The sequence below is a fragment of the Odocoileus virginianus genome, unplaced genomic scaffold (genome assembly GCF_023699985.2).
Source record: "Odocoileus virginianus isolate 20LAN1187 ecotype Illinois unplaced genomic scaffold, Ovbor_1.2 Unplaced_Contig_3, whole genome shotgun sequence".
Lineage (NCBI taxonomy): Eukaryota > Metazoa > Chordata > Mammalia > Artiodactyla > Cervidae > Odocoileus > Odocoileus virginianus.
The window spans coordinates 858,147-874,916 of record NW_027224320.1 but is presented as its reverse complement, the minus strand read 5'-3'; the positions used below and the strand labels follow the sequence as shown (position 1 = coordinate 874,916).

The following is a 16,770-nucleotide window of genomic DNA, read 5'->3' as shown; positions in this document are numbered from 1 at the left end:
GCCCGGCCTCGGAGCTGCCACCTGTGTGGGCCCCAACCTTTCTGCTGGAGCCCAAGCTAAGTGGAGAGGCTGTCATGCCTGCAAGATGATGCGCTTCCTGCTGCCATGGCACATCCAGGTGTGGTCCCACCAGCCCCAGACTCGCGCAGCCTCCCAGGAGCTGGTTCAGCTCCGCGCCCGCGAGAGGCTGGTGCCTGGAGATGCCTGAGTGAGCCAGAGGGAAGCCCCAGCCCCTGGAACGGCTGCGACCATTGGCGTGTGCATGCGCATATGCTTGTGTGCATGTGTGCACGGGGCCCAAGTGGGGCGTGTCCTGGGCCCCCTCGTGTGTGAGGGTCGCACACCACCTGAGCACACCTCACATGTTCGAGGTCCACATGTCTGGCTGGCTCAAGCCCTAGACCCACAGTGTCGCCTGCGAGAAGGCCTCATGACTTGCTCTAATTTCATACCATGTATTCTGTAGATGGGAACTGAGGGCAAAGCTCTGGCTTTAGAATCACGTGTGGGTTCAAATCTCGGTTCGGCCACTTGTCAGCTCTGTGATGTCTAGCAAAATACTGTTCCTCTGTGAGCCTCGGTTTCCCATCTGAGAATGTGGGCACTGGTCCTAAAACCGCAGGCTCTCTGTGAGGGTTAAAAGTACTTTTTCAACCACAGGTGCGGGGACAACTGGATGTCCCAACAGAAAAGAAAACCACACCTGGACTCATACGTCATACTCACACCAAAGTCCATTTCAGGTGCATTTTACATGGAAAGCTTTCAGAAGTAAGCGTGGCCTTGGAGTGGGCAAAGATTTCTAAATTGGACCCAAAACTACTAACCACGAAGGAAAAAAGTTGGTAAGTGGGACTATTTTATGGTGAAGTTAAAAAAAAAAAAGGACTTCCACTTATCAGAGGGTTCTATTAAGAGGATCAAAAGGCAGCCCACAGAGTAGGAGATGTTCACACCATATACACAGAATGAGGGTTTCATATCCGTGATATATAAATGATTGACAGACATCAATAAATGAAGTCAGCTAGCCCGGTCGCTAAATGAGCAAAAGATCTGATGAGGTACTTCACAGAAAAGAGGCTCAAACACGTATGACTAGTCATTCAATCGCAGTGATCATCAGAGAAATGCAAAGTAAACCACAAAGTGAGGCCAGCACCCCACACGCCCCGTGAAATGGTTAAACTGGAAACAACGCTGACAGTCGCAGCCCCAGAGCGCCAGGCGCCACAGAGGAACAAACTACTGGGCCGCCGTCGGGAGTTGCTGGAGAGCACCTGGCCAAGGTGACCCACGGCACCCCCGTCAGAATGTGCCCAGTGCCCACCGCCAATGTGCAGACCCCAGAGCCTCCAGAGCGGCAGACCCACAGCAGCCTGGAAGGGAAGCTCCTCAAAGGCCCATCACCAGCCAGAGGGATAAAGAGAGAAGGAGCGTGAATGCATGGCAGTGCACGCGAGGACACAGCAGGCTCCCGAAAGCAGGAGCCGAAGCACAAGAAGCCAGAGCAGAACACCACGCTTGAGGAATCTACCTCTGTCAAGTTCAGAAGCATGCAGGATGAATTCATGGCGTTACAAGTCCACACGTAGGCTCCCTGAGGAACAGTCGTGAAGGCGGTGCAGCCCTCAGGCTGTGCCTCTCTCCCCCGACCCGACGGCCGCCCTCCCCGGCTGTCCCTACAGCCTGAGGCGTGAGGAAGCCCCCGAGCACAGATGCGGGCATGCCCTATCTTCCCTGCCAAGCCCTCCCTGGGCAGGGGACCCTCCGCAACGGCCACAGCAGCGCCCCAGCTGCTGCCCAGGCCCTGTGCTTACCCACAACTCCTGCAGTGACTGGGGCGACGGGAAATGGTGCGGCGGCTGCATGAAACTGTACGGCAGCTCCTCCAAAAGTTACAAATACCACCACAAGATGATCTGCAACCCACTCCTGCGTGTATACTAACCCAGTCCAAAGGGGGGTCTGGAAGAGGCGTTTGTACACCACGTCCACAGCGGCATTCCCCACAGCAGCAAAAACATGTCTATCAACAAATGAACAGATAAGCAAATGTGGTCCTTCCACACACTGGAATGCTGCTCAGTCTTAAAAAGGAAGGCAGTTCTGACACCTGTTACAACCAGTATAAACCTTGAGAACGCGATGCTCAGTGAAACAAGCAAGTCATAGCAAAAACCAACCCTGTGTGACCCACTAACATGAAGGGCCCTGAGCAGCCAGGTTCACAGAAACCAGAAACAGAAGGGGGGCTGGCGGGGGGAGACAGAGCTGTTAATGGGGACGCTTTCAGTTTTGCAAGACAGAAAAGTCCTGCAGCTCTGCTCCACAATAATGTGAATATACTTAACACAACCGTACACTCAAAAATGATCAAGATGGTAAAATTTTACACTAGGTTTTTTTTACAGCAATAAAACAAAATCCTACCATAATAATGACTAATTAGGTAGATATCAAACATATCAATAACCTCAGATATACAGATGACACCACTCTTATGGCAGAAAGTAGAGAGGAACTGAGGAGTCTGTTGATGAAAGTGAAAGAGGAGAGTGAAAAAGCTGGCTTAAAACTCAACATTCAGAAAACTAAGATCATGGCATCCAGTCCCATCGTTTCATGGCAAATAGATGGGTAAACAGTGGAAACAGTGACAGACTTTATTTTTGGGGGGGGCTCCAAAATCACTGCAGATGGTGACTGCAGCCATGAAACTAAAAGATGCTTGCTCCTCAGAAGAAAAGTTATACACTAGACAGTGTATTAAAAAGCAGAGACATTACTTTGCCAACAAATGTCCATCGAGTCAAAGGTATGGTTTTTGCAGTAGTCATGTATGGATGAGAGAGTTGGACTATAAGGAAAGCTGAGCACAGAAGAATTGATGCTTTTGAACTGTGGTGTTAGAGAAGACTCTTGAGAGTCCCTTGGACTGCAAGGAGATCCAACCAGTCCATCCTAAAGAAAATCAACCCTGAATATTCATTGGAAGGACTGATGCTGAAGCTGAAGCTCTAATACTTTGGCCACCTGATGCAAAGAACTGACTCCTTGGAAAAGACCCTGATGCTGGGAAAGATTGAGGATAGGAGGAGAAGGGGACGACAGAGGATGAGATGGCTGGATGGCATCACTGACTTGATGGACACGAGTCTGAGCAAGCTCTGGGAGTTGGTGATGGGCAGGGAGGCCTGGCGTGCTGCAGTCCATGGGGCTGCAGAGTTGGCATGACAGTGACTGAACGGAACCAACATTAAATGAGAATAACAAAGCAGATAAAACCAGGGAAAACAGAAAGCATTTTAATTTGTATTGTTTGGGAAGAAAGAGAGACATTAACTTTAGACTTCATTATCCAAGTACACACACCCCAATTCCAGGGTGTCAAGGCTCCACATTGTGGTCTCTAAGCACCACGTGTCCATAAACAGCAAGAAGGCTCCTTGGACAATGCCGATTCTGAGTCAGAGGACGGGAACATACAAGAAGAGCCTGGAACATCCCACTACATGGAAAGCAACGACACCAGGGGCCTCCCTGGTGGTCGAGGGGTGCAGATTCCACCTTCCTGTGCAGGGCAGAGGTTGAGCCCTGGAGGGGGGAATGAAGACCCTGAATACTGCACAGCAGCTAAGCCCGTGCACCACAGCTCCTGAGCCCTTGCGCTCTGGAGGCCGCGCTCCACAGCTTGAATAGGCCCGCGTGATACAAGGCCACAACTGGGACCTGACGCAGTCAGATAATGAAAGAAAAGAGAAAGGAAAGCAGGGAAACTCTCAAACATTAACAGACTGGTCAAAAGGACTCAGAAGCCAACTCAAAGAGGCTTTCACTGGCCAAACAGGGGTGCAGACAAAGCAGGCTGTCCGCCACTCAGTTCCACAAGGATCAAGTCACTGGTCCCTGGCGTCGCTGACATACCAGAACCCTCTGAGAGGAAAGCAGGACGAAGCCCACTGTGTTCCGGATACCTGGGCCCTGGAGAGGCAACATGTATACTGAGGAAGAACGCTGTTGGCCCCAGATTCCCACTCTGTCCTGCATGCTGCAAAGCACTAAAGTCGCGGACTGTGAGATCCTTGAGGCCAGCAGCAGCCTTCCCCCAAGACCCCGGCTGCAAGCAGCCCCTTCACCAAAATTCACGTCATCCTGGCTCGATGTCCACCTCTCCGAGCAGCTCCTCAGGGCCTCCGAGAGGCTGCCTCCCAGGCCCCTGTGCTCAGACACCGAATAAACTCGACCCACAGCCCTCACATCATGCATTTTAGCCAGTTAACAAAGTGAGCATATGTGAGATTAAGAACTGCCCTGGGTTAAAGCACACCCATGATGTCAAAATCTACCGTTTATAAAGATGCTGGGAAGAACTGAATATCTCATTGGTCACTTCCAGATTAAATATGTGCATGTACTTTCACCATCCTGCCCCAAATTCACTAAAGAAGAATGAAGACTGTTTTTTAAGGTCTGAAACCACAAAGACAAAGCCACAACAAAACAACAGAGGAGACGAAAGCCACACGCTTGGGCATCGGAAGTGGACGGATGGCGGTCAGTTTCCCAATTCAGCAAGCCCAGAGAGCAGGTCCTGAGCCAGCCTGGGCAGAGCTGAGATGCAGTCACACCGATGCTTCCACTCCCCAAGCCCTCGGGGTGCACAGCGCTGGTGAGCTCGGGGAGGACGGAGGGGACCACGGGAGCGGAGGACGGGAGCGGAGGACAGGAGGGGAGGGTGGGAGGGGAGGCGGGAGCTCCAGGACAATGCTGGAACAAGACGACTCTCCGAGTCTGCTTGAGAAACACTGCATCCCTAGGCGACCCCCCTCTGCCCCCCACCCAACACTGTAGAGCTGACAAACATCCCTTCTCCCTGCACAAGACTGAAAGTTCATCTTTATGATGGTAAAACACAGGGTCTCTGACCCTGAGGACAGCAGGCCCAACTGTGGGAGAGGCTCACACTGTAAATGAGCACAGCGAATGACCTTCCCGTCAGGCACGCCTGTCCTGACAGACACACAGCCCTCTCTTGTCCTGACACAGACAAATAGCCCTCTCGCACCTGCTCCAGAACACCAGTGACCAGCCCCATACCGTCAGGTAGGACAAAGTTCCTCTTTCCAAGATCCTAATCAGCCAAGAAGAAGGACTTAAAGATACCGACATAAGACATGCTCAGATGAAATGGCCCAGCCAGACCACCCTCCAGAGCAGCTCAGTGAAGCCCACAGCAGGCTGCACCGGCCCTCCTGAAAACAGCTCCAAACTAACGCCAGCAGACACCCGGGAGAGGACGCGTGTGGAAAACTGACCAAAACGACACACGAGAAGAGGAACCTGCAAAGACACGACACTGTCCACAAAACCACAAACGGAGGGGGCAAGCGCAAACAGCCCCAGGGACTTAAAACCAGGGACCCTCTTCTCGGGCGCTGCTGGGAGCAGCTCGTCCCCCGCAGCCCCCACAGGGCCTGGCTGCCCGCCCGCCGGCACTCACACAGTCTAGGTTCTCGGTCATGTTCAGGACGACGTAGCTCTTCCCGGCCAGGTTGCTCCAGTCTTTGCAGATCACCTGTGCAGTGACACAGAGGGAGTCTGAATGGAAACCCTGGAGATGCGAGGAGGCCGAGGCCAGGCGAGGACTGACAGCCCCCGGCCCAGCCAAAGCTCACAACCTGCCGTCTCGGGGACAGGAGGTGCCGGCCCAGAGGCTCCAGGGCAGAGGGAACTGGAGTGCTCTCAAGGGCGAACTGCGTACCTGTGGGCAGACACCCAGGTTGACTGCCCAGGACCACCCCTTTTCTTTTGGGGCGGGGTGGGCTGGGGGTGTGTGAGAGTGACTCGTGGGGTGAGGAGGAGGGCAGGGCGACAGCACACGTGGAGGGGCTGTGGGGCGGAGGGGGGCGAGCGGGAGTGCCCCCCAGCAGCTGTGAGAAGCAGGGGGACCCTGAACTGGTGGGGGTGCGTGAAGGCTGGGGGGTGGGCGCCGAGCCTCCGCGGGTCAGTGTGGAGAGGACGCGCTGCTGGGCCGTGAGCAGTGCCCCCAGGATCTGCTGCCCGCCCGCCCCCGCCCCACACAGTCACTCTACCTGCGTGGAGTCCCAGGGCCTTCTGGACGGAGCCACCCCGGCCGACCCTTCTTGGGGCTCCTGCCTGAGGTCATCTTGCCCCAGAGTCACAGAAGAAGGTGTCAGCTCTGTGCCTCCAGGGGCCAGCGGGAGAGAGGTGGAGGCTCCGGGCTGCAGGGAGTCTCTGCCAGGGCCCTCAGCCCCACGGGGAGCCGCCGTCTGAGGGAAGGAGGCGGGGGACGGCCCCGCACCCGGCCAGCCAGCCAAGCCCACGGCTGCAGCGGCGGCCTGCGCACCGGGCTCTCGAGGGGCCCCAGACTCGCCGCCGCGCCCTGCGGCCGGCAGTGCCGTGGGCCCCGCCCCGCGGCCAGCCGCATCCTGACCCCTTAGGGTCACCGGGCTCAGGCTGAGCCTGGGCGGGGACAGACCGGGCTCCATGCTGCTGCCCGCCTCCCCCCCGGAGGCTGCCTGGTCCCCTGACTCCTCGGACCGGTGCTCAGCGGGCCCCGGGGCCCAGCTGCTGCCCGTCGGCGGAAGGCCGGGGGCCTGCCTTCGGGAGTCCTCCTGGGGTCTGGTCACCGGCAGCAGCTGCTCCTCCTCCTCTCCGGGGGCCACATGCCAAGGCGGCCCCACCAGGTCCACCCCGGGCAGCGGGGAAGGGAGACTCGGTGTCTCTTGACTCTGGCCTGTGTTGTCCGTGGGACCCGCCTTCTCAGTCAGGTCCGGAAAAACGTAATCTGTGGACAGAGAGGGAGATTTCATTCCCGAGCTTCATCGTCCATGGATTTGGTGAGCAGATGATAAAAACAACCAGGAGAGCCTCGGGGGGATGGTGGGGAGGTTGGTGGACAGTGGGTCACGTGGGAAGGGCATGGGAAACAGGCTGGACTGGAGGGGACAGGGCTGGGGGACGAGCCCCAGGCTGGCCCTCATTTCCTTCATGGGAGCGACGTGGTACGACCCTGCCAGTGTACAAGGCCCACAGACCCGGGACGGCAGCCATCTGCGCCCCACCCAGGCAGCCAGCTCTCTGCGTCTCTCTGGCTCCTCATCTGCGCTCCCCCCTGAAAACCCATCACAACCCTTCACCCCTTTCCTAATGGGCTAGGGTGGGCATCTTGCAGGTGAGTCTGAGGACCCTCTCAGTGCAGGTGATGACCACCGTCCCTGACTGGCGCTCCTGCTCTGAACTGCATGATGCCAGGTGGAGCAGACGGCAGAGGCTGAGCCCGGGTGTCTGAAGCCTTCCAGTGCTCTCAGCGCCACTGCCGGTGGGGAAGGAGCGCTTCCTTGCCGCTAGCCCCCAAGAACGGAGGCCTCCTGGAGACAGGGACATCTGTCTTCCCAACGAGATGTGAAAAGCACAGGCCAGTTTGTTTGGAAACTCATTCAAAATGTCAGAGTCTACATCTAGGTAGCAAGAGATATTGGCGGCCCCACTTTGTTTCAGAATAATAAACATCACCCACATTGAAACTCCAACTAAAAATCTTAATTTATCTACCTAAAGAAAGAAACTTTATGGAAGCTAAAAGTAATAATAAACATCAAAGTTCTAAAACCCTGTAGAGCCGGGGCTGGGAAAGGTCTATGGGGGTGACTGGGCTGCTCAGTCCCCTCCTCCTCCCAGATTTCTGACAAAAGAGAGAACTGTTTTACACCATCAAAATAAAAGTCTAAAAACAGATAAATTTCTGGTAGCATGGAAAGCAGATGCGCTCAGATAATCAGATAACCTCTCAACCAACATAAAGAGGAAAAGTCAGCAGTGGAAGAGGGAAGTTCCTACCACCAGAATCAGGAGAGAGAAGTACCGTGGACGCTGAACACAAAACTCAGGGAGCAGAAGATAGTATTTCAAGTTATCGTTAGCATCTCAGAAAGATAAAAACACACTGTGTCCCTAAAGTAAGAACAGGGTAACAAGAAAATCAAGTATTTTAAAAAGGAAAGGTATTGGATTTATTTGCAGGGTAGCAATGGAGAAACAGACATAGAGAACAGACGTATGGACATGAGGAGAGGGGAAGAGAGGGTGAGATGTGTGCCGAGAGTGACAAGGAGACGTGCATGACCGTGTGTGAACTAGACAGCCAACACGCTGTGAGGCTCAGGGAACTCAGACAGGGGTGTGCATCAACCTGGAGGCGTGGGATGGCAGGGAGGTGGGAGGGAGGGCCAAAAGGGAGGGGATATATGTAGACCTATGGCTGATTCATGTTGAGGTTTGACAGAAAAGAACAAAATTCTGTAAAGCAATTATCCTTCAATTAAAATATAAATTAATTAAAAGAAAAGTTCTTAGAAACTAAAAATCATTTCAATGTATGTGAAATTTTGATAGAACAGCTTGAAGAAAAGTCAAAGAAAAGTCGTCCGAGCAAAAGCAAAAGGAAAAATAAGCTAAGGGATAAAGGCAATCAGTGTAGGTAGTATCTAGTTTATGTGATCTTCAGCAAGACAGAAATATCCCAAGTCCAGGCCTCACAGAAGGAACCCTCAGGCTGGAAGGGACGTGAACAGGGAACAGTGGCAGGCTCACACCTAGCCTCACTCTCAGGACACGTCAGCTCTCAGAGAACAAACAGGCTACCTACAAAGGAACAAGGAATAGCCTATCATCAAACTATCATCAAGCTTCTAATCAACAACACTAGACTGCAAGAAGGAAAAGTGTGCTCAAAATTCTGAGGGAAGCTTATTTTGAACTGGGAATTTCATACCCAACCAAACTATCATTTAAATGTGATTACAAAATAAAGACGTTTTCATACACACAAAGTCTTAAAGGTTTTACTATCCACAGATTCGGAGAGAATTACATAAGGAAAAAAGTTCTCCGAGAAATCCAAAAAGAAGACACAGGAAATCAAGAAACTACGAGGACTGTCGTGAAACTGAATCTCAGGACAGAAGCTTACAGCGGGCGTGGAGAGCGAGCGTTCGAACGCGAACAAGGGCCCAGAGGGCTCCAAGAACGACTGCTTTCATGAAAAACATTTTATTTTTTAGAAGCTGAATGTCACCGAAAGTCCATTATAAGATTTAAATGAGCAAGTAAAACCATCCACCCACCGCACTTGGTTAACTATGCTCTCTGGAGCAGCAGAGACTTAGCGATTTAAGATCTACCCCTGCACACTCGGTAGGGAAGCTGACCTGCTCCCGGTGAGGCCTGCTGGTGAGGCAGAGCGCAGCAAGGACCCCACAGTGGCCGTAAGGTGGGCCAGTCCAGCCCCCGCTTTACAGACGGTAAGGGACAGGCAAGACGCACAGGCCACAGGAGGAAAGCCAGGCTCCGGAAGGACGTGACTGAGACAGCCCAGCAGCTGTCCTCTGAGAGAAGGGAGACTCCAAGCCACAAAGGAGCTCTTTGAAGGAGGGATCATTAACATCCTCAGAGACAAAAAGACAGCTACCTCTGTAAAACCAGGATGCACATGTGCTAAATCGCCTCAGTCGTGTCCAACTCTGCGACCCTATGGACTATAGCCCGCCAGGCTCCTCTGTCCATGGGAATTCTCCAGGCAAGAATACTGGAGTGGGTTGCCATGCATTCCTCCAGGGGATCTTTCTGACCCAGGGATCAAATCCAGGTCTCTTACATCTCCTGCACTGGCAAGTGGGTTCTTTACCACTAGCACCACCTGGGAAGTCCCAAATCAAGGAAGGAGAAGAATAGAACTGTCTTACTTCAATCTAAGTATGAATTTTATAACTGACCTGTTTAAAACAAAAATGCAACACAAAAACATGATTGAAATGGACTGGTTGACTACTTGGCAGGAATCTGTACAACAGAATGTCAGATGGGTGCCTGGGCATAAAACATATAAAACTGCTTCCAATTGTGAGATCTCATTTCTACCCAGAGAAGGAAATGGCAACCCACTCCAGCACTCTTGCCTGGAAAATCCCATGGATGGAGGAGCCTGGTAGGCTGCAGTCCATGGGGTCGCGAAGAGTCAGACATGACTGAGCAACTTCACTTTCACTTTTCACTTTCATGCATTGGAGAAGGAAATGGCAACCCACTCCAGTGTTCTTGCCTGGAAAATCCCAGGGATGGGGGAGCCTGGTGGGCTGCTGTCCATGTGGTCGCTAAGAGTCGGACACGACTGAGAGACATCTCTTTCACTTTTCACTTTCATGCACTGGAGAAGGAAATGGCAACCCACTCCAGTGTTCTTGCCTGGAGAATCCCAGGGACGGGGAGCCTGGTGGGCTGCCGTCTATGGGGTCGCACAGAGTCAGACACGACTGACGCGACTTAGCAGCAGCAGCAGCAGCATTTCTACCCTGAGAGCAAAGCACAAGAATTAGATGAAGGAGGGGATCAAAGACAGCAGCAAAGAGTCAGGGGCTTGTCACAGCGGTTCAGGAGAGAAGGAGCTGATGCTAGTACATACGATGAGAGAGGGCCGGACACAAGAGGCGGCCCAGGGCAGGGCAGCTGGCCCACAGGAGGGTCGGCACTGCGCGGGGAGGGGCTGACTAGGGAGGGAGCCACTCCATTAACAGAAGCGGTGACATCAGAGGCAAAGGGCGCTGGAAACAGCCAGCAGCTCGGACAAGGCCTGACAGGGGCAGGTCAGCGAGGCGTGGCCCTGCAGAGTCCACGGGGCAGAGTGTCCCCAAGGGGAGGCCTGAGCTGACGCACCCTCTGCTGCCCAACGCTGACACGCTTGTCCAAGTAACGGTGGGGCCCTCGGCTGCCCCGGGCTTCAGTTTTTCTTGTGACAAGAGAGGATGCCGAGACCTAGGATTTCTAAGGTTCTTTCGAGCCTGGAGAGTAAGCTTTGGGGAGAGTTGTGAAGAATGTGTCTTGAACCAGCAGCATTAAAAACAACTCTTCTACCCAAAACAAGAAAGATACAGGATTCGCTAGGTTTCAAGCTGCCATGGCAAGCAGAGTGGTCTTCCTCACTCTGCGTCCCCAGCACCCAACACGAAGCCCGCAGAGTGGACAGTGGTGCAGCCTGCCTGCTAAGCTCCTAGGGCACCACCACCTCCCGCACCTAGGAAGCCCCACGAGGGATCAGACCCCCAAGCATGATGCAGTCTCCTCTGCAAGCCGCATCAGCTCCTCCCCTTTCCCTAAAGGTCTCCCTTTCAGACCATCAATCCTGACTCATCATTTCGGGACTTCTTTCTCAGTGAGTTGACTGTTTCTGAAGACTTTATCTACTTCCTCAACACAAAAGGCTCCCAAACTGACATCTCCCACCAAGCCTCCAGCCTCCTCTAGCCCCTCCTCTCTGGTGACTTGACGAATCACTGACACTCACTTGTCCTTGACATCAGCAGAATTCTCTTTTCCTCGTCCTTTACCACCTCTCAGCATCCGAAATTATTCATTGCCCTTTCACTGTGTGATTTCATCTCCACCGAGTATGACCTGTATGGCCGTGGACATGGTACTTAACCTCCACACGTCTCCTTTCCCTTATCTGTCAACCAAGGACAGGACACAGCATGCAGGTCTGTGGTCTGGGCTCAACCGGTGGCCCTGGGCACCACTGACAGCACAAATACTCCACAATCCTGGCTCTTCCATGACCAGCGTCACAGGAATGATCACACCATTCACATCACCAGGGAAGCGGGGTATTGTGGACGTGTGCTCCCCAGGACGAGGGGAATGTAAGCACCTGAGTGACGGGTCAGGATGCAGGACAGAGGGCTGGGAAGCACAGGACCGGGTGTACTGACAAGACTGCATGTGACCTGAACCGGGGAAGTGCCTCTCACACCAGAAAGGAGGACTTATGGGAGGCCCGCCAGGACACAGACTCCAGACCAGAGATGAGACGGGGGCGACACACGATCCGCTGTGGGGCCTGGCCCTGGTGGAGTAGAAACAGGGGATCCAGGAAAGAGGGCAGTGACACTGGATCAAAATGTGAGTGCAGACTAGCAAAGAAACTAAGCTTTGCCCAATAGTAACTGGGTCTGATTAACGGAGGAAGGTAAGACGAGTATGACATTCCCACCAAAAATACTCACCCTGAATCTGCTTAAGGGGAAATACGAGACAAACCAAACCTGAGAAGGGGTCTACAAAATAACTGGCCTGTCTCCTTAAAAAAAAAAAAAAAATCAAAATCAAAATCATGAGAGGCCTGAGTGTTCCAGAATAAAAGAAACAAAACACAGAGGAGGACTAAATGCAGTCTGCGATCCTGAACTAGACAGTGAACCGAAAGGGTTCATTATTTTCCTTGTGCTACTAAGGATGTTGCTGGAAAAACTGGAGAAGTCTGAGTACACTTTGCAGTTAAATAGTATTGTATCAGGCTTCCCTGATGACTCGGCAGGTCAAGAATCTGCCTGCAATACAGGAGTTGCAGGTTCGATTCCTGGGTTGGAAAGATCCCTTGAAAGGGGGCATGGCAACCCACTCCAGTATTCTTGCCTGGAAAATCTCGTGGACAGAGGAGCCTGGTGGGCTATAGCCCACAGAGGTGCAAAGAGCTGGACACCCCTGCTTGCACGGCACAGGTTGTATCAATGTCTATTTGCTGACTCTGATTAACATACTGTGGTGTGACCAGAGAATGTCTTTGCTAGAAACACACTGAAGTATTTAAGGGTCAAATGGGAATTTTGTCTGCAACATACTGTCAAGGGCTTATAGAAGAACTCTGTCACTATGTCTATAAAACACACACATAACAAAACAAATGCAGAAATATATTAACAATGAAGGATCTAACTGAAGAGTATGTGGACTTTTTCTTGTTGTCTATCAATACAAGGTTAGCCACCAGAGGAAAAAAGGCAGGGGGCAGAGCAGGCCATCTAGACTGAGAGTTTCAGAACTCCAAGAGGAAAGAGCAACAGGGACATGGGACAGGTGAGCGGCTCTCGGGGGAGGAAAGGGAGCGTGTTCCCCACTCGGGAGTCCCCCAGAGGGACTCGGGTCAGCACGCGGAGAGGCGCAGGGAGGCCAGAGCAGGCGTCCTGCAGGGAGACGGGTAAAACGGCAACGGAGAAAGAGGAGAGGGAAGGAATGGGGCAGAGCGAAGATGGGGAGGAGGATTAGCAGGAGGAGGGGGAGAGGAGGACAGAGGAAAGGAGGAGGAGGGGGGATCAGTAGGAGAAAAAGGGGGGCGGACAGGGCACAGGGAGCAGACAGGCAGGAGGAGAGGAAGGAGAGAACAGTGAGGGGAAGAGGACTGGAAAGACGAAGGTGGACGAGAGAACCAATAAAACAGCAAGAGGGAGAGAGTGGGACTCGGCCTCAGACACGTCTCACGGATGGACAGACTCCCAGAGCACCAGTCTCCTGAGCACACTGACTCCTGGACACCCCATCTCCTGAGCACCGCTGACCAGTGGACTGTAACATCTGCTGGACCATCATAGTCTCCCGGACACCACTGTCTCCTGGATACCACCATCTCCCAGACACCACCGTTCCTTGAGCACTCCTGTTTCCCACACAGCACCATCTCTTACACGCAGTCTCCAGGACTCCACAGCATCATAGTCTCTGGAGCACCAACATCTCTTGGAGCACAACAGTCGCCTAGACACCACTTTCTCATGAAGCACCACTGTCTCCAAGACGCCACTGTCTCCTGGGTCTGTTGTCGCTTGGAGCAGCAATGTTTCCTGAGCACCATCAACTCCTAAGTTACCATTACCTCTAGGACATCCCTGTCTCCTGTCTACACCATCTCTTGGAGCAACTTCTCTACTGGACATAACTGTCACTTGAAGCACCACTGGCTCCTAGGCCCCACCCTCTCCTGCGCACCACTGTCTACCAGAGCAACATTATCTCCTGAGCATCACAGTAACTTTGAGTACCACCTCTTCAACACCCCGGTTTCCTGAACGCCACTGTCTCCTGGAGACCCACTGTCTCCTAGAAACCAAGGTTCCTAAGCACCACTGTCTGCTGGGCAGCAGTCTAGCGAGCACCACTGTCTCCTGGAGCACCACTGTCTCATGGAGAACACTGTCTCCTGGGCACCACTGTACTGAGCACCATTATCTCCTGAACCGACCTTCTCCTAAGCACCACTGTCTCCCAGAGCAACAAAATCATCTGAGCACTGTAGTCTACTGGAGAATCATACTCTCCTTGACACCACTATCTCCTGAGTGCCACTGTCTCCTGGATTCCACCATCTCTGGAGCACCAATGTCCCCTGAAACAACAATGTTTCCTGAGCACAAGAGTCTCCGAGAGCACCATCACCTGGAGTACCACAGTCTTCTAAACACCACTGTCTCCTGTGCACCATCCTAGACACTACTGGCCACGGAACAAATCCTCTCCCAGACACCACCATCTCCTGGAGCACAACTCTTATCTAGACACCACATTCTCTTGATCACTGATGTCTCCTGAGCACCATCATCTTCTAGAGTACTATGGTCTCCTGGACAACACCATCTCCTAGAGCAACCTGTCTCCTGGACACCTCCCTCATCTGTAGCACAACTGTCTCCTGGACATCAATGTTTCCTGAGCACTAGTATCTTCCAGACAGCATTGTGTACTAAGTACTGCTGTCTCCTGGACCACAGTCTCTCCTGAATACCACTGTCTCCTGAAACAACAACATCTTCTGAGCACCACAGTGTGCTTGAGCACCATCTCTTCCAAACCACCATCCCTGAATACCACTGTCTCCTAGGCAGCACTGTCTAGTAAGCACCATGGTTTCCTGGACACTACCACTGCCTGGAGCATCACAGTCTCCTAGATACCACTTTCTCCTGAAGCAGCACTGTCTCATGCAGAACACTGTCTTCTGTGCACTACTGTCTGCAGGACGCCACTGTCTCCCGAGTATTATTGTAATCTGGGCACCATGTTTACTGAGCACCACTGTCTCCTGGAGCCCACCATCTCCTGAGTTCACTCTCATGCAGCAACGTTTCCGGAGAACCACAGTCTCCTTACCACCACCATCTCCTTGAACGCCAAGTCTTCCAGACACCACATTCACCTACAGCAACACTGTCTCCTGAGCACCACCATGACCAGGAGCACTATAGTCTCCTGGACACCACCGTCTTCAGGAGCACCATGTCTACTGACACCACTGTCTCCTGAATAGCGCTGGCCCCTGGATACAATGATCTCCTGGATACCACCATCTCCTGGAGTATCATACTCTCCTGGACATCACCAATTCCTGGAGCACCACCATCTCATGGAAGACCACAGTCTGCTAGACACCGCTGTCCCCTGGGCCCACTCTCCCCTAGAACACCACAGTCTCCAGGATGCCACTGTCTCTAGAGCATTACTGTCACCTGGGCACCACGTCTATGGAGCACCACTGTGGCCCGGTCTCCACCATCTCCTAAGTTCACTCTCTCCCAGAGTGGCAGTGTTTCCTGAGTATCATTGTCTCCTGGGGCACCAGAGTTTCCCGGACACCACTTTTCCCTTGAGCATCACTGTCTCCTGCACACCACTGTCACCTGGGAATCATGTTTACTGAGCACCACTGTCTTTTGGACCCCAATGTCTCTTGAAGATCATATTCTCCTGGAGCACCACCATCTCATGGAACAACATAGCCTTCTAGACACCACTTCTGTCTAGAGCAACACTGTCTCCTGGACACCACTGTCTCCTGTGAAGCACTATCTCCTTGACACCATCATTTCCTCAGCACAACTGTCTTCTGAGCACCACTGTCTCCAGGGCAGCACTGTCAACTGAATACCATTTTCTCCTGAATCTCACCCTCTCCTAAGCACCACTGTCAACCAGAGCAACAGTCTCTCCTGAGTACCGTCTCTCTGACACCACCATCTACTGAACACCACTGTGTCCTGGACACTACCACGTGTAGTATCACAATCTCCTGGACGCCATCATGTCCTCGACACCACCGTCTCCTGGACACTACCACTTCCTGGAGAGCCACTGTCCTCCACACACCACCATCCCTGACCATCACTGCATACTGAACACCACTGTCTTCTGGACACCATAGAGGTACCATAGTCTCCTGACATCACTTTCTCCTGAAATATTATTGTCTCCAGGACACTACTGTCTCAGAGCATCGCATCACCTGGGTACCATGCCTACTCAGCCCTATGTCTCCTGGACCCCACTCTCTATTGGGTCCAGTGTCTCCCACAGCAGCAATGCTTCCTGAGCAGAATCATCTCCTGGAGCACCACAGGCTCCTAGACACCACTTTCTCCTGGGCACCACTGTCTCCAAAACACCACTGTCTCTTGAAGGACCGGTCTCCAGGACGGCACTGTCTCCTGGGCACCACTGTCTTTTGGACCCCAGTGTCTCTTGAGTTCAAGTTTACTGAACACCACTGTCTCCTGGACCCCACAGTCTCCTGAGTCAACTGTCTCTGGAACAATGTTTCCTGAGCACCATAGTCTCCTGAACATAACTGCCTCCTGGAACACCACAGTCTTCTACACAACACTTTCTTCTAGAACAACAGTGTCTCCTGAACACTACTGTCTCCGAATACCACCGTCTCCTGGAGTACCACAGTCTTCTGGACACCCCCATTTCCAGGAGCAACATTAATAAGAGACTATTGACACGATGGTCTCCTGAACACCACAGTTTATGACCACCACCAACTCCTGGACACCACCATCTCCTGGAGTATGGTAGTCCTCTGGATGCCACCGTCTCCTCAGCACCATCGTCTCCTGGACACCACTGTCATCTAGACACCACCATCTC

At 52.9% G+C, this 16,770-nt stretch overlaps 1 protein-coding gene across 2 annotated transcripts in view; it reads right to left on the bottom strand.

Annotated features, from left to right (window-relative positions):
• PODXL2 (podocalyxin like 2) overlaps positions 1 to 16,770 on the bottom strand; it is a 55,068-nt gene that overhangs the window by 4,025 nt on the left and 34,273 nt on the right. For both annotated transcript variants that reach the window (XM_070463473.1, XM_070463472.1), the window contains 2 exons: positions 6,096 to 6,811; positions 5,504 to 5,578 (listed from right to left, as the gene is read on the bottom strand). In XM_070463473.1, coding sequence (XP_070319574.1) covers positions 5,504 to 5,578; positions 6,096 to 6,811 — 791 coding nt within the window. The remainder of the gene's footprint in view (positions 1 to 5,503; positions 5,579 to 6,095; positions 6,812 to 16,770) is intronic.